At 37.8% G+C, this 17,777-nt stretch overlaps 2 protein-coding genes across 2 annotated transcripts; one reads left to right on the forward strand and one right to left on the reverse strand.

Moving 5' to 3' along the window:
• Positions 1 to 252: 252 nt before the first annotated feature.
• On the forward strand, positions 253 to 10,578 carry ttll9 (tubulin tyrosine ligase-like family, member 9; the record flags this gene model as incomplete). Its single annotated transcript, XM_079802053.1, has 13 exons — positions 253 to 326; positions 5,465 to 5,557; positions 5,644 to 5,755; positions 5,872 to 6,057; positions 6,135 to 6,203; positions 6,305 to 6,395; positions 6,686 to 6,726; positions 7,781 to 7,868; positions 7,978 to 8,036; positions 8,118 to 8,314; positions 8,452 to 8,565; positions 8,659 to 8,780; positions 10,164 to 10,578. The coding sequence occupies 13 exons, from the start codon at positions 253 to 255 to the stop codon at positions 10,232 to 10,234; spliced, it is 1,317 nt and encodes a 438-aa protein (XP_079658179.1). The 3' UTR covers positions 10,235 to 10,578.
• On the reverse strand, positions 9,397 to 17,436 carry fam217ba (family with sequence similarity 217 member Ba). Its single transcript, XM_079802230.1, has 4 exons — positions 16,792 to 17,436; positions 16,607 to 16,712; positions 16,455 to 16,519; positions 9,397 to 14,039 (listed from the first exon to the last, which is right to left on the reverse strand). The coding sequence occupies exons 1-4, from the start codon at positions 16,896 to 16,898 to the stop codon at positions 12,683 to 12,685; spliced, it is 1,635 nt and encodes a 544-aa protein (XP_079658356.1). The 5' UTR covers positions 16,899 to 17,436; the 3' UTR covers positions 9,397 to 12,682.
• Positions 17,437 to 17,777: the final 341 nt, after the last annotated feature.

Raw genomic sequence — 17,777 nt, forward strand, 5'->3', positions numbered from 1 at the left:
TTTTTTATTATTATTATTGTTTATTATTATTAAGTGTTGAACTTTCTTCTCCTTTTTTTTCTGCGAACCAGAATGGCAGCACAGCTGAAAGGTTTCTTTGAGCTGTACAGGCGTGAATTTGCATTTCTGTTTGCATATTATGCACTTTTGGTGTTAAAATGCCTTTACATTTGCCAAAACAGAACTTTTTTTGTAGTCCTCTTGGTCGGCGTCTAGAGGACGGATCACATCAGCAATGAGCTACTAAGGAAGATGAGCAAGGTCAAGGACGCCGTCAACCAGGCCGAACAGGCCAAGAAGTGCTGGGCCGGACACGTGGCCAGGATGTCGGATGGGCGACGATGGACACGGGCCGTGACCGAATGGCCGCTCGGCCGCCCCGCAACCCGATGGCGGACTCGCTCAGACAAGACATTGGCAGAGACTGGATGGGTCTGGCCAGGGAGCCTGGCTAAGTTGTTGTGGCATGCATCGAAAGACCGAGATACAGGCCTAACTGAAAGATTAAAAAACTAACCAGCAAGCATATCCCAAGTGAGAAAAAGTAACGTAACACATTACTTTCCAGTAACTCACAAAGTTAGTTACTTTTTTAAGGAGTAACGCAGTTTTGTAACTTTTAAAAGTAACTTTCCCGAAGAGATCCTTTAGAAATCACTCTAATATGCTGATTTGGTGCTCAAGAAACTTATCAAGGTTGAAAACAGTAGTTTTGCTTAATAATTTTGTAGAAACCGTGATGCATTTTTTTCAATGATTAGAAAGTTCAAAAGAAAGAAATCTTTTGTAACATTATAAATGTATTTTCTGTCACTTTTGATCAATTCTATGAGTAAAAGTATTAATTTCTTAAAAATAAAAATCTTGCTGACCCCAAACTTTTGAATGGTATAATAGAGTACTGAGATGTGGCCAATTCAAATTCAAACCCATGAATCGAAAGTTAGCCAATTGTTCAATAATGAAATTTACCCAATAACCCTGTATTAAGACCTCAACAAGAATATCTGTTTTGATTTGTTTTGGTCAGATTGGTCCCGATTTTGGGAAACACTGTTAACTCTAAAAATATTGTGATGTCTTTATGTGTCAAATGCGTCCATTCACTGTTTGCCAAATTTATCCTTTAAAGGACAACTGTGTGCATTATTCTGAAAATCAAACAATGAATAGTTTATATACTGTGATATAAAAATTCAAGTTCAACTTTCACACTCACAAGACCCGTTGAAAGGTTCTGCTTATCAGTTATTTGATTTTTAGTTGGCAAGTGTTTGGACGACTGTCTCAAGGAGAGAGGCTGGCTCCAAACCTGAAGATGTTCATTCCAACCTCCAAGGCAGTGAGTCAAACTGCATTAAGTTTGGTTAGAGGGTTTTGGCCACACATACCAGAGTCTGGAGCCATGTCCTAGCATTTGATAACACTTTAGTAGTAATGGAAAAATCAGTCACAGCTTTTCATAGGAGCATTTGGAGGTTGATTCCATATTCCTAAGCTGAAAATTGTTCCTTTCTGAGCCCTAGGACATGCAGGTTGTTTTTCCTCACAATTTCCCTGACCAGAGCACCAGAACCACAACCTCAAACCTGGACAGGACATCATGAGAAGTTCGTCCCTGCTGGGATCTTGCCCTATTTAGGGCTGAGCTGTCAGGATAAAGACTGCACGCCATATCCTGGCCATAACGCTACTGTCCCACTCAGAGGCAATTACCCTCCACGCCAACATTCCACTTTGAATCCAACAATGCTTAGGGAAGCTTTGGATTGAGGACTCTGGACCAGCGCCACAGAACAAGGAGGTTTTTCACCACACTTTGTGTTTGCTTCTCATATCACCCAAGGAGAGATGAAGGATAAAAACATACTAGCCCAGGCAGTCGGCATGGTTGGATTCATGCAGGTAATCCTTTCTCTATGTGTAAAGGATTCTGCTGATCCATGGATGAAGTACATTTCATCCCCTGTGATTTACTTGCTTTGAAGAGATGACAGATTGATTTTTATAGATAATTGTCCATTTGAAGAAAGAGCGTTTTGATGTCAGACTTTATGAACTGAGAGGTTGAATCACACAGCTGCAGTGCATTATCAGCCTAGTGTGGTCAACATGCCCTGTCTTGGTCAACTCACTCACATAGAGTCAGTGCCCACACAAAGTCAAGCGTCGTTTGACCAAAAACTCCAAACCCAAACTCTAATAATGGGTCTAGAATGTTGTGCATGGGTCAGGGCCCTCTAGGGGGCCTAAATTAAACAGTTTAATATATGCTAATATTAAAACGTGTTAAAGAATAGGATTTATGTCAAACATTGGCCTACATGAGCAAACAGGAAAACATGTCTTATCGCATCCGCTAGTCTGGGAAAGTGTTAGGCCTCAGCTAGCCTTGCTAGTTCTTTATATTGTTGTCATTTTATTATATTTTAATATCTGAATGTTAGTGAGAAGAAGAAAAAATAATAATTAAATAAAACTTTTAGATTTCAATCTGCATGTGCAATGGTCATCGGTTATCCCCATCTTTGGTTGCTGCTTTTAAGCCATAGCGAGTAAAACGGCTTTATATTTAACAAAGCCCATAAAAATGACTTGAACCAGAAGCGATGCAACCGTTTTACACGTCTGTTTTGGAAATATATAGGCTGATGAAGGCTTTGGAGTAAAATAAATCAATTGAGAATCACTGATATGGGCTAAATCATCTAGCTGCTGCCTTTATTTTGCTCGACATGTTTATGTGTGTCCGATATTAAAATCACGCTGGTAAGCAAGTGTCTGTGCACGTGAAGATTGCGTTTCCTTGTTGATCATTTTATTTAAATTATGCTGCCACCTAGTGTACATTCAATGAGCTCTAAAAAGACAAGCAAATATTTCCAGCAACATTTATTCCCAACTTCATTAATTTGCTTTTGCGTCTATGAATTATGATCAACCCATTAACATGAAATAGGAAATAATTATATTATATTTGGTATCTGAGAGCAGAGGATTCATTCATTTATTAATTTATGCATTTGTTTGTTTAGTGTGTTTGTTGGTTATTTTTATAGCCTATAGGCTTTTTACTTTTAAAATTTGTTGACATACAAAAATATAATCGGGGGGGCTAATATCAGTTAGCCTAAATTGCTTATTCCCAAAAGCAAATTCAAGATCCGTGATATTTGTGTGTTTATATATATATATATATATATATATATATATATATATATATATATATATATATATATATATATATATATATATTAGGGGTAGAGCAGGGTTTTTTTTGGCAGAACTTATACTTAGCCTAGATACAAGATCAGAGAAATTAAGCATGGTTTATATCTCTTATAATCAGAGGTGGAATGTAAGTAGCTACAACTTTGTTACTTTACTTATTAGTCCTACATTTTTCACGTTTCTGTACTTTACTTATAGAATCAATAGTGCATACTTTTGACTTTTACTTTGTTACATTTAATTCGATCAAATTTAAGAATATAGAAGGAAAGCTGAAACAGCCGATTAGGGAAAAATGCCCTGGTAAAAATATCATACATATGCAGATTTAAATATGTCAAAGCTGATTGAACACTGGTGAGAATAGTGCTTCATAATGATATTTAACTCTGCAGATCACCCTGATAGATGACCAGAATCGTAAGTCAGAATGTAAACTGGGCCACAGATGGTAAGCACAATTGCATTAACCCAAAACTAACAACAACAACAACAACAACAACAACAAAAAATATATATAGGCCTATATATATATATATATATATATATATATATATATATATATATATATATATATATATATATATATATATATATATATATATATATATATATATATATTAATGCCACAGCCCATACTGTTTTAATCATTATTATAATATAGACATTAAGAGAATACATTGTTTTATTAAAGTAGCCTACTTTTACTTTTACTTAAAGTACATTTAAAATCAGGTACTTTTTACTTGTCATTGTGGTAGGCTACTTCTGCTTTTACTAAAGTAAATATGTCTCTTGTTATTTGTATTTTTACTTAAGTACTGAAATTCACCACTGCTTACAATGAAAAATCATAGCAACAAAACATATCCTGGATTTGACAAACTATCAAAATGTGTAGGCTGATTACACAGAAAAAGAAAAGAAAAGCACAATAATAAGGTTAAATAATATATTTGAATAAGTCGTCATAATGCATAAAGAATTGCACTTTTTTGTTATTTATAAGTCTAAAGGATGAAATAAAAGAGTTAAATTCAGCAAGAAAAAGAGGAAACCGTATGAGACAATCCAGTTATTCTTGTGAATGAAGAATATCGCGTACAAGATAAAGAAATTGACAACATATGCAAGGGACAGCAGCTTTGGGTTTTCATAATAAAATATAATCCATTTGAGGGCGAAGGTGTGTGTGGGTCACATTTTGTAGGGCTCGGAGCGATCAGAGCGGAGTGTTTTGGGGAGGTTGTTTGCTCTTAGGACGTCACTGCGAAAAGCGGCGAGTCGATTGGTCCGCGGTGGTTGCTATGACAACACAGACTACAGTTAAAGTCTCACGCTGCTAATGTTCCGCTGTTATCGGATGGTTAGTTTCTGACATGTCCAAGAATAAGGTAAGCCGGTGACTTTTGAAACAAACATATATATATATATAACCGAATTACGTGAAATTGCGTGCCATACAAGAGTCATTTCTGCACATTTTAATAAGGTTTGCTGTAACAAACTTGCCTCAAACAGCAGACAGCTGCACATAAAGGCGCTTACAGTTCCCAAAGGAAAAAGGAAGGGTAAGTCTGTTAACTTTTGTTTTCTAATACAATGACATTTATTAATATGTGTGTCTAGATAAGCCTACTTTACACTACCACTCTACAGTTTGGGTCAGTAAGATTTTATTATATTTTTTAAAGAAAAGGATACTTTTATTCAGCATGGACACATTAAATTGATCAAAAGTGACAGTGAAGACATGGATAATGTTACAAAAGATTTTATATTGCAAATAAATGCCGTTCTTTTGAACCTTTTATTAATCAATGTATCAGCAAAAAATATGAAGCAGCACAAACTATTTCAACATTGACAATAATCATAAGTGTTTCTTGAGCATCAAATCAGCATTTCTGAAGGACACTGAACACTGGAGTAATGATCCTGAAAATCCAGTTTAGCATTAATAAATTAAAATTTAAAACCCATTCAAATATAAAAGTTATTTTAAAATGTAATAATATTTGACAATATTACTGTATTTTTTGATCAAACAAATGCTGTCTTGGTGAGCATAAAAGGGTTCTTTCAAAAACATAAAAAAGGAGATGCTTGTTCAAACTGCATTTTTAAAAAGCATTTTTTTTTTTGTCTTAAGTTCAAACTGTTGTCTGTGTGTAGGTATGTATATATTTATGAATTAAAGGTAGTTTAACAATCCACAGTTGTACATTTTCAGGGAGGGAAGGAGTTGTATACGGTACAGATGTGGCCTGACCAACACCATACAGGACGTCCTAATCCAGAGACCAGGCTGGGTAGAGGTGAAAGAGTAAGTGCTGTGCTTTTACTGTGTGTTTTTTAACTCTATGTGCAGTTTCATCTTTGCATCATGCATTCATGTCTCTCTCCATACAGTGATGGTGATTGGGACTTTAACTGGTGTGATGTTGGATGGCTGAGAGAGAACTTTGATCACTCGTACATGGAGGAACATGTGCGTATATGTCACTTCCGCAACCACTACGAGGTCAGTATTATACAAAATACGTTGAATAATACATGGATTGAAATGCAGAATATTGTGTCAATTACGATTGAATGTAGGTAAACAGAAAATAATCATGATTGTTTTGTATTTTTCAGCTGACCCGTAAGAACCTGATGGTGAAAAACCTGAAGAGGTATAGAAAAAATTTAGAGCGGGAGTCTGGCCGTTTAGAGGCAGCCAAATGTGACTTTTTCCCACGTACGTTTGAGCTGCCCAGTGAGTATCACATATTTGTGGAAGAGTTTAAGAGAAGCCCAGGGAGCACCTGGATCATGAAGCCGGTGAGTGTTTATAGCAGTACGATACTGCCAAACTGATCATCAACAGGTCATCCATTGTTACAATAACTTCCCAACAGGTGGCACGATCACAGGGGAAAGGAATTTTTCTGTTTCGAAAACTCAAAGATATCATAGATTGGAGGAAGGTAATACACATTTGACAACCTTTACATTTTCCCAAACATTTAAATTCTGTCATCCGTTGCTCACCCTCTATGCTGTGTAACGGTGCTGCTGTTGTTTTTAGGATGGGACCCGCTCTGAAGAGCAGAAAGATGAGGCTCAAGTTGAGAGCTATGTTGCTCAGCGCTACATTGAAAATCCCTACCTCATAGCTGGTACATCTAATACTGTTTTAAGGCCAATTCACACTGAACCGACAGATGCTGACAGACCACACTTCGTCCGGTTTTGTCGGATCAGTGTGTTACCCCTTTTGGCGTCTGTCGGAGCTTGTTTTCATCGACTGACTGTGTAACTGGCTCCTGTTGAGTTGTGGAATTGTCCACGTTTGTTGGCATCTGTCGTGCAGTGTGAAACTGGCCTTTAGCTTCAATGCTTTATTGTCTTTATTTGATTTAGTTCACCCTTTATTATTATTGCTGAACGTATTTTACCTCTACCACAGGGAGAAAATTTGACTTGAGAGTCTATGTTCTTGTAACATCAGTAAGTGAGCTTATTGAAATTGTTTTTTTCATAAATGTAATTTTTTGTTGATAAAGTACTTTCTTCTGCTGCAGTGGTAAACATGTTTGAATTTTTTTTTAGCAATTTTGCAGAAATTAAAGGGATAGTTCATCCAAAAATGAAAATGTCTTTCTTCTCCTGAACACAAAAGAAGATATTTTGAAGAATGTCTGTAGCCAAACAGTTGATGACAGATTGACTTTCATAGTATTTTTTTCATAAATGTAATTTTTTGTTGATAAAGTACTTTCTTCTGCTGCAGTGGTAAACATGTTTGAATTTTTTTTTAGCAATTTTGCAGAAATTAAAGGGATAGTTCATCCAAAAATGAAAATGTCTTTCTTCTCCTGAACACAAAAGAAGATATTTTGAAGAATGTCTGTAGCCAAACAGTTGATGACAGATTGACTTTCATAGTATTTTTTTCTATACTATGGAAGTCAGTGGGGCACATCAACTGCTTGGTTACCCATATTCTTCAAAATATCTTGCTTTGGGTTCAGCGGAAGAAAAAAACACATACAGGTTTGGAAGGGTGAGTAAATGATGACAACATTTAACTTGGGTGAACTATCCCTTTAAGGTGCATTCACGCATTGTTGGAATTAGTGCAATTATGAAATTCCGACTTATAAAAAGCATTTACGTCCTTACAACTTGTGAACTCACATTTCTTTTCAGCATACCTAATGTGTCATTTAATAAACTATACATTTGCAAATGCATTAATATAATATATTTAATGCATTTGCATGCTTGTTACTTCTTGTTTTGTGGGTTTTGATTGTTGATTACTCAAATTACACAGATTCACTTTGGCTGTTCCATTTTGGCTGTTGCCATATAAACTATAATTCCGCTCCAAGTAGAATGTCCCGGTTGACATCTAGTAATTACGTAATTACAACATAGCAGGAATGCAGCACTATACACAGATGGTTTTTTTGTTTTTTTTTACTTCACATCACTGTGGGAATGTTGCATTTTTAAAACTAGACAGGCAATAGAATTAACATTATTTTGTTTTTGGCAGTATATTCCATTGAAGGCCTGGCTTTATCGTGATGGTTTTGCTCGCTTTTCCAACACCAGGTTCTCTCTCAACACCATAGACGACCAGTGTATCCTTTTCATATATTTCTGAACTACGCTTTATATATATTACGCCCCATCGTACAGGAAAAGACCTGGAATTCACTCGTTTGTCCCCTTTAACATTGATGTACACAGACGTTCATCTCACCAATGTTGCAGTGCAAAAAACTGCTCCTGATTATGATCCTGAGAAGGTATGTTAGGAGTATACTATTATGCTCATTAAAATATACTTTATTAAAAAGCAGTAATCGCCGACTGTTTCTTTCTCTTAGGGTTGTAAGTGGCAGATGCAACAGCTACGCTGTTATCTGACTGCGAAGCATGGTTTCGAGACAGTGCAGACTCTGTTTAAAGAAATTGACAACGTATTTATTCGCAGCTTGCTTAGTGTTCAGAAGACCATCATCAATGACAAACACTGTTTTGAGTTGTACGGATATGACATACTACTGGACCAGGATTTAAAGCCGTGAGAATGCTTTATTTTTGATTGATTTCTTTGTTGGGAGAGCATTTCATGTTGTTTATCAGAACTGTCTGAATGTAGGAATACCTTTCATTGCTAAATGAAAATAAAAAATGACAGCACATTTTGCCATCATGCAGGTGGCTAATTGAAGTGAATGCTTCACCCTCCCTCACAGCCAGCAGTCAGGAGGACTATGACCTAAAATACAGACTGCTGGAGGACACCTTGCACATTGTAGACATGGAGGGCCGGTACGATTTAACAAAATTATATAAAATTACATGCAAGAGAGTGGAGGATTGTTTATGTTGACATTGTTGTCCAAAACATTCTATTGTGCTTAGTCTGACAGGCAAGGAGAAGAGGGTTGGCGGATTTGACCTAATGTGGAACGATGGGCCTGTCTACATGGATGTCGGTCTAGAGGCTATGGGTTGTTCTTGCCTCGTGACAAATACACACCTTGGTTAGTGTCCTTTATTACCTAATTGGAGATTTAGGCCTATATTGCACTCAATGAGCCTGTTTCTGTCCATAGTTGAGCTTCTTAGACATACACTCCTAGGCAGTGTTGGGGGTAATGCATTACAAGTAACTTGAGTTACGTAATCAGATTACTTTTTTCAAGTAACACGTTACTTTTACAACAAAATATCTGGGTTACTTTTTCAAATAAGTACTGTGTTTTCCCATTTATTGACTGACAGCTCTCCTGTCCCCGTGTGAGAGAATCGTGAGAAAGTGTAGAGGCGTTGTGTGTAAACATGATGGTTATTGCAGTTCTAGACTAAATGGGAGCATGTACTTACTAATCTCACTTGCACAAATAAGATTTAGTATTCCTCAAAATTAATAAAACAAAATCAGAAAACTATGCAAACCTCCAATAATTAAAAGTTAAATAAAACAAATATTTGTGTGCATTTTATTTCACTTTATTGACCAATGTATTTGCTGCAGAAATTCGATGATTTAGTTAAACCAAAAAATGCAAAAATGACTTAAGATTTTTTTTTTTATTGGTGAAGTACGTGTTAAAGAATTTGCATTTCCTTCAGCCATATTATTTAAATTTTGGTGTGGAGCGGCCATTACAATTGCTTAAAAAATTTAACTTTTTTGTTATAAAAAAACAAGCCCAGCCCAGGTGAGAAAAAGTAGCGCAAAAGTAACGCAATATTGTAAAGCATTACTAAGTAACTTTGCCCAACACTGCTCTTAAGCATTTTCGAATTACATCCAGCTCAACAAGAAATATATTAACAGTGCATGCATTATACGTTCCAAAAAATAGGGTAGTAAATACTGCTTTAAAGACTTCAAAAAGGTAAATGGTCAAAGCACTATAGAACATTCTGTCATCACTGTCTCACCTTCAATTTGTTCCAAAACTGAATTCTTCTGTGGAACATTTTTTGTATATACAATGGAAATAGATGATCACCAAAACTGTTTGGTTACCAAAATTCTTCAAAATATGTTATTTTTGTGTTCAGGTTTGTAATAAGCTGAGGGTGAACCATCCCTTTAACGTTAAAAACAGGAGCTGCTTTATTTTCCTTTTTTTAACCAAAATTTGGTACCATTTGAACCATTCCGCGATTAAAATGTATGAAGAAATAAATAATAAAATGTTGAATGGTAACAGGGTTGCAAATAACATATTACTACTATTTTTCATGATATATGCTGTTAAACATCCAGGTTTTCTCTCTCATGAACATGGGTTTTGCACCGTTATTTCTTAATAATGACACCTATTTATGGAAAGCATCACATCACATACAGCATTTACTAATGTCTCCTGCAATAAAAACAAATGCTTTTTGCTAATTTTGTATCTACACAGGCTGTGTGAATGATCGCCAGAAACAGCTTCAACAGCTTCTAAAGCCTTTCCCAGGACAGAAGAGAGCATGACAACAATCAGTGTAACAAACTATGCATGACGTCCCACAAATACTTACAGTGCTTACAATATTCACCCATGGATTCAGATGAATGTTAATATGAGCATTTAAATACCCAGAAGATATGGAAAGGTCACTGAACATTTTCATTCACATGCTGAACATGACATGGTCTGTCATGAGTTTAATACATTTACAATGTCAGCATACATTTCTGAATTCAAATAAATACTGTAGACACAGGCTCTGATGATGTAATGAAAACTGTTTATTTTGTATCTCATAAAAATAGCTGCATTCAACTCTACCAAAAAGTCCTAGCAAAATAAAAGCACAATCTGACAATGATAGGACAAAAGTAGATTTTTGTGTGTGTGGTTATTTTTTTGCCTGATAAGAGTACATAACATCCAAAATGAAACAAAAGTGCTACGAACAGTACATCAAGTATGGAAATGTGGTACCACATCCTGTATGGCGTCAACCTGTACCAACTTTCAAGTCATATGCATTACACATATAAAACTACAAAACCACTACCATCATTGTTCCTTAAAAAAATAAACTAAACATGCTATATTTAGAGACATGAAGTTCAATGTAAATCACCTGAAAAGTTTGCAAGAAGTAAACAAACATAAATAACCTTGACCATATTATCTTAATAGTCGTGTCCCCGTCAACACAAACTGCACCACAAAACCACCATCGGCAATCCTAACGTCACAATTTAACTACATCCAACTCACCGAAAAGCTGTCTTCCGAAACATTAAAAGATAAACAATGCATTACACAAAACATTCTTATTTAACTAAATAAATGTCAAACCATTGTAACAAACAGATAAATTAATGAATAAATAGCAAGAAAAAAAGTCCATGTAAATAGCACTTTACAAAAATACAGTCGTTACAAAACATTCATTATTCATCTCAAAAATATACATTCTTTGATGAGTAGTGCTTACTAGACAAAACGCCACACACTGACATTCTCAGCTATACCTCCCTCAAATAAGAGATATGTACATGCACTCACTGGATTTAAGCACGTTTATTTCATTGTATAGAGGATTTGTGCGTACAGTAAAGATAACCTGCTTTTATGTGGCGCAGATAAAATAAATATATCTTATTGAAGAAATGCACTTTGAAATCTACTTAAATGATGAAAAGGCATGATTTCTAAAGAGAAGGATAAATATTTAAGGTGCGGTCACATTTTTGTATTTTGGCAAAATTCAGTCATTTCAATAGAAATGCAATTGGGTCTTTCCTTCTGAGGGCAAACTGGTTCAAGTTATCGCTGACTAAGGGCGTTTTCACACCTACCTTGTTTGGTCCGGATTTTCTGACTTTTCAGTTTGGTCCGAATCAAAATAACAGGTGTGAAACCTCCCCCGTACCACGGTCCGGACCAAACAGACGAAATTTGGTCAGACGAAAAGAGGTAGTCTCGGTCCGGATCAAACTGAACAAAGGTTCGGTTCGTTTCTAGTGTGAAAGCATTTTCTGTATGGTTCGTACTTTCAGACCATTTACAGGAAGCTCCTGTTTATGTTTAAATATTATAGTGTTATTTTTAAATTCAATCTAGGCTACATTGATTATGAAAAGTGAAAAGATGTGCAATATGTCAGAAATGATTTTGAAAGAAATTTTGTATGATTTTGCTTAGAAAGCCTTTCTTTAATGTGAATTTCGTTTCGTATAAATTGTATCTCAATTTTAATCAACTTTTAATCAGATAATTGCCTGGATTTAATAAATAAGAAGCAAATAGTCTATAGCAAACAATAATCGCGGGAGCGATCACATGCTTTGCACATGAACAATAAACCGAAGCTCAGAAGGCTACTTGTCTCACAAAAATGATAAATATGTGTATATAAAGCTTGAAATGTCCACTTTTAAATGTAACGAAAAGAAAATAGTCAAGCAATGCGCACTGTTCAATAGTGACAACGATATGCGTCCGTTCATTCACTCTTGTCAAAGACGCTGACGTCAGACGCACGTCCGTTTACAAACCAATCAATGTCCATATGCAGCCCACATAGATGATGACGAGTGGACGCAAGTGTGTCATGTAAAGTTCTTTAGTGCGCTCGCATAATTGCAATGTGAAACCAAACCAAAACTAAACGAATGTAAAATGTATCAAAACATGAACTTTGGATCGGACCTTGGTGCGGACTTTCAGGTGTGAAAACGCCCTTACAGAAAGCTCCTTAATTTAAAAAGTGACTTCTGTGCGAGCTTTGCTTCATTCATCACTACACTATTGCCAATAGACACTAGCGCCAAATTTTTCTAATCTGACCGCACCTTTATCCTTTTTTACGTATATAACTACAGCTAACTGCAGGGATATTAGAATTGTTTAATGAGCTCTTTACAGTATGCAAAATGTAAATGTTTTTGAGGCAACTGAAATAGGCGTGAAAGGAGCACTAACTACTTGGCGTACTGAGCATTTTTCGCTTTGCCATTAGTCTTGGTAGCTGATGTCACTTTTGCATCGCAGCTGTCGGCAACCATTCTTTTGGTGGCAGATCTTGATCGTACTTCACCTGTTTCGGCTCTTGGACAATCCTTGACCATTTTTTTCCCTGGACCACCACCGTCCCGCTTTATAGGGGCAGGAACCCGCCTATCAACCCCTTCACATTTCACTCCAGGTGGAACTTTCTGTCTCTCCGCTTCATTTGACCTCCCAGTCTTAGCTTTCCTGACTGTAGAATGGGATTTGACATTCGTGTTAAATTCGTTAGATGCCCTGCGCATGTTACCCACGGCCTGCATGTGGTTCTGCTGAGCCTTTGCTGCTTGAGGACTGACCAGGTGCTGGTTTTTCGGTGTGGTGCGGTTTTCGGAGGCGGAGGCTCGGCTTTCACTGCTGCTTCTCTTTTGGGTGTTGGCTGGAGGGGCTTTGCGCTCTAAAAGGGGGCTGAGGCGAGAATGGCGCTGGTAGGCATACGAAGAGCAAGCGCCATTGCAGAGTGGGTAACGGATATGGCAGTTGGGGCAGACTTGGCGAGCAAGCTGGGTGGATGATGGGCTGCCCATAGAAGAGAAGAAGCCCCGCTGACCCTGCCGAAAGCTTTTTGGAGAGTTGAGGCGTGTCGGAGGAGCAGTGTGAGGCCTGGTCCGGTTGCTGTTTGCTAGGACACTGGTGGCTTGACCTTTTGTTCGGATGATGGGGACGACATGCTGCCCACTCTCGGCCTGAATGGTTTGAATCTGGTGCCACTCCAGCTGGAGGAGGCGCTCCAGATACTTCTCTAGCTGCCCTACGGGTTTTGGCCGGGGAGCCTTCTTACCCTCTGTGTTGAGGAAGATGGCAAGCTGCCTCAGGCTCCAGGTATTGAATGGAGGTGGCAGGAAGTTTGGGTAGTCGTAGCTGACGTCATCGTTCTCCACCGACCTCGGTCCAGGTATGTCGGGATGCAGGTCCATGGAGTTGATCACCTCTGCTCGGAGGTTAAGCTGAGGAGGAGTGCAGGGAGAAGGCAGCACAGGGAGCCTCTCGGAGTCAGACAGGTCACTGGCGCTGTCCGTGTCGTCCTCCTTGTGCTCCAAAAGGCGGAGTGACTCCAGATCAGAGACTCGTTTCTGAAGGGGGAGCTGCTGCAGCACTGTCTGTGGAGCCAAGGGCAGCGAGAGGGCACGACGGCTCTTCTCCAAGGCCACGTGGCTCTGTACCATCTCTTTACAGCACTGAGGCTCCAGTTGAATTTTCTGCCTCTCCTGTCCACGCTCGGGACACGAGAGTTTGGGACGTGGAGGCCTCAGGTCTGATTCACCCTGTGTGCTACAGCAATAGTTCAAGTGAGATATTTTATTCATATATTTATTAGGGCTGGGTTGACAATATTGATTTTCAATATCGATCGTTATTTAAATTAAATGATTCTTAAATCCCAAGAACAATCTTTTAGTCTGTGCTGTTTTTTGTTGATGCATGAACCAAATTTCATTATTTGCAGCGTGCCTCCCCCCCAATAATCACAATAAGCTTTGTGATTTGTTACTTTTGATATTTAACTTCTGTCAATTCATCACAAAATTCAAACAACAAGAACCGTTTATGTACTCAAGCGGCACATGAACTTATTATTGCTTCCTCTTTAGTACTTGTTATAACACGAAATAAAAAAGAACATCAGAAAATATGTTGAAAGAAACTGTACAACCATGGATGTCGGAACCATTGTATGTGGGTGGGACAAGACCCACTCACTTTTTTTCGGTTCACTTTTCAGAGCACTGTCAGTCAAATCCATTCCACTCGAGAAATTCCCTAATAAATTAAACTCCATACCACGTTTTAGCTACAGCCTTGACTTGCATGCTGCTGCTCCCTCAAATCCATTCCACTTGGCTCATTCAGAGTCCATATAAATTAAACACCATTCTGTGTTTTCCGGACACATTTTTTGATCAAAACAACCTACTAGACTTTTGCTGCTGTGTTAGCTTTTGGGAAACCTTGCCAGATATGTGGTAACTGTTTTAGGCTATAAAAGCAATCGTTTCATTAAAGGGATAGTTCACCCAAAAATGAATATTAGCCCATATTTTACTCACCCTCAAGTCATCCTAGGTGTATATGACATTCTTCTTTCAGACGAAAAAAAACAGAGTTATATTACAAAAGTCCAGGCTAATCCAAGCATTAGAATTGGATTCATAGTTGCTCTGTTTTTGGTCCATAAAGTGCATCTGCCCATCAAATAACTGCTCCACACGGCTCTGGGGTGTTAAGGCCTTCTGAAGCGAATCGATGCGTTTGTGTAAGAAAAATATCCATATTCAAAACTTTATCAAGTAAACTTTCGACCGACCGCCTTCCCTGTTCAATTTATGGAAAAATTGTTGAAAGTTCCCCTGCCGATCGAAAGACTAACGCGACCAGGTCCGCTCGTCATGATGTCACGAACGCATCTTGAGTTTCACTTTCAACATTCAACACTTTTCCATGGAAGGCGGTCAGTCGAAAGTTTGCGTGATAAAGTTTTAAATATGAATATTTTTCTTACACAAGCGCGTCGATTCGCTTCAGAAGGCCTTTATTAACACCCCAGAGCCGCGTGGAGCAGTTGTTTGACGGACAGATGCACTTTTTATGGACTTCAAAAACAGAGCAACTATGAATCATTGTTCTAATGCTTGGATTAGCCTGGACTTTTGTAATATAACTCCGATTTTATTAGTCTGAAAGAAGAATATCATATACACCTAGGATGACTTGGGGGTTGGTAAATTAAGGGCTAATTTTCATTTTTGGGTAAACTATCCCTTTAAAAGGCACCAGAATACAAGAAATGGCATCTACTCCAGTCAAATGTTTCTGGGGGAGGACCCACCCACATTTTTTTTTGCTTCCGCGTTCCGACGCCCATGGGTATCAGTACAAACGTTCAGTACAAATCACTCAATGAGCGTTTCAACTGCCAAATGACATCAAAAACAGCTTGTAAACAATGTCACGTAACTTTAAGTTTACCTCAGGAAAGCCATTCAATTACAATAACATTTGTTAGCTAGAAGAAGAAAAAAATCACTATACAATGGCGCATTTTGGCATGTTTGTTGTATTTTTACTTAACCTGTTAGAGATTTGTAATTTAATGCATGTTTGAATAAATCTGTCAGGAAAACAAGTTATGACAGCCACAGTTTAAATGGTTTTACTTAAGTAGAAACATAATTTAAGGAGTTCAGAACTGCTTTTTGTGCATGTTTGTAAACAACTCAGTTTGTATATGTGTTGCTTATTATACCTAAAAAATAAAATAGCAATTTAATTTAACAGTTTGGACTCAGGTGATGATACACAGGGCAACTTTTTTTGGGCAATGTTGCTTGGGCATTTTCCCATTGAGAATGGGCAACAAATATCTATCTGGCCTTTGTGTCGACATCAACACTGCTCAAAAAGTTGCCCCATGTATAGTATGCCTTAAGAAAACAATGACGTACTGTACCTGAAATACAACCAAATTAAGAGCATGAAAATAAACCGAATCAAGTGTTTGTAAATTAGAATTGAATCGATTTGTGAAATCTGTGTCAATACCCCGTCCTAATATCACACAGCACTCTGGAGAACTTGATTCTGATCGGTTAATCAGAGCATTCTGCAGTGAAAAATATAATATCCATTTGTTTTGTTTTAATACTATCCATTGTTATTTATATATTCAATTCCATAAGCAACACTCACCCACGCAACTTGCAAGTGCCACCAGTCGGACTCTTAGCCTTCTTTGGTTTAATGCCATTTTGGACCTTGGAAAGATCATGAAAACATATTCAAATTGCTACCAACAGACATAAAAACGTGTGACGCATCTTAATGTTGCATATGTAACTTACAATTTCGGCTTTGGGCAGAGGATCCTTCTCCTGGCCTGGATGCAAGGACACTGTTTTTTTGAGAGGTTTCTTATTTTGGTTCACGTATCCTCCTCTCTTATTATTGCTGCAAATAAAGCACATTCTTAGTGACATATTTTTGTTATTTCTGTTTGATTTGAATAAATTGCTCTAATCAAACGTACCTGGCAACAATCCCAGTGTTTTCTGCATTTTTCATTCTAACCTTCTCCTTGTCTGGCACCTTCTTCAGTGTCGCAGACGCAGTTCGTTCTTGCAGGATGGGTCCCATCGCATTAACACTACGAAGTGTACAGGCGCAGTTTCAAAGCTCTCAGCTGTGCCCCAAAATGTCCCATTTGTGAGCGCGTACACGCACTAGCTGTACGACTGGAGAGCATCATTGCAGATTTGTAGCGAAATAACAGCGTCACAGCTTACTATGTATTTTCCAGTTTGCCAAGAATTAGAGCAATCCATTAAACAGGGTCGAACAAACTAGTTTTAGCGTTAACCTTCAATAATCACCTTGGCATCTTGGTTATGAAATCCCCATCATTTTGCAATGAGCGAAACGCGTTGTTATCGCCGTTATTGTGCATCACTACAGCAGCTCGATCAGACTTGTTTACCTGCTGCTGCTTTGTATGTTCAAGCACCGCTGTCGTCGTGATCCACCGACTGGCATGATGGGAATTGAAGTGAAATGCGAGAAGCGGGTTAATTTCACCGCTGCCCGTTACGGTTACTCAAACACGAGACAAAACAAAATACGCGTAGGTGTGTGTGCCACGAGGCTGCTATTATAGTTGTGTAAGTTCTCAAGAATCACAGTTTTATTAAAATGACCGGCAGTGTTGCCAGATCATGGGAAAACATCCTGGTCTGAAAAAAAAAATACTACTCGATTTTTTATTTTTCTGACTGGGTCTAAAACATTTAAACCATATACACCATTCCCCATAATTCACTGTTAGATTTTTTTTTTTATGTTGCGTAACTTATTATGCCGTCTTTAATTAAAGCACCACAATTCAATTGTATTGTCTGTTATAACAGGGACTAGTGAACAAGTTTATTTTAAAGTGCTGAGAATTGAAAATGTGTAAAGCTCTGTAAAAATTGCATTTTACAACTCTGTGGCGCGGGTCTACACAAACTCGCAGTCTTC

Source organism: Gobio gobio, assembly GCF_949357685.1.
Source record: "Gobio gobio genome assembly, chromosome: 21".
NCBI lineage: Eukaryota > Metazoa > Chordata > Actinopteri > Cypriniformes > Gobionidae > Gobio > Gobio gobio.

Bases quoted from the DNA above. Each gene is read 5' to 3' on its own strand.
- fam217ba (XM_079802230.1), bottom strand. From the start codon at position 16,898: ATGGGACCCATCCTGCAAGAACGAACTGCGTCTGCGACACTGAAGAAG. The intron at 16,520-16,606 runs GTAAGTTACATA...GATCTTTCCAAG, and splicing joins CTCTGCCCAAAGCCGAAATT to GTCCAAAATGGCATTAAACC. The intron at 14,040-16,454 runs GTGAGTGTTGCT...CTATTGCTGTAG, and splicing joins GGCACTTGCAAGTTGCGTGG to CACACAGGGTGAATCAGACC.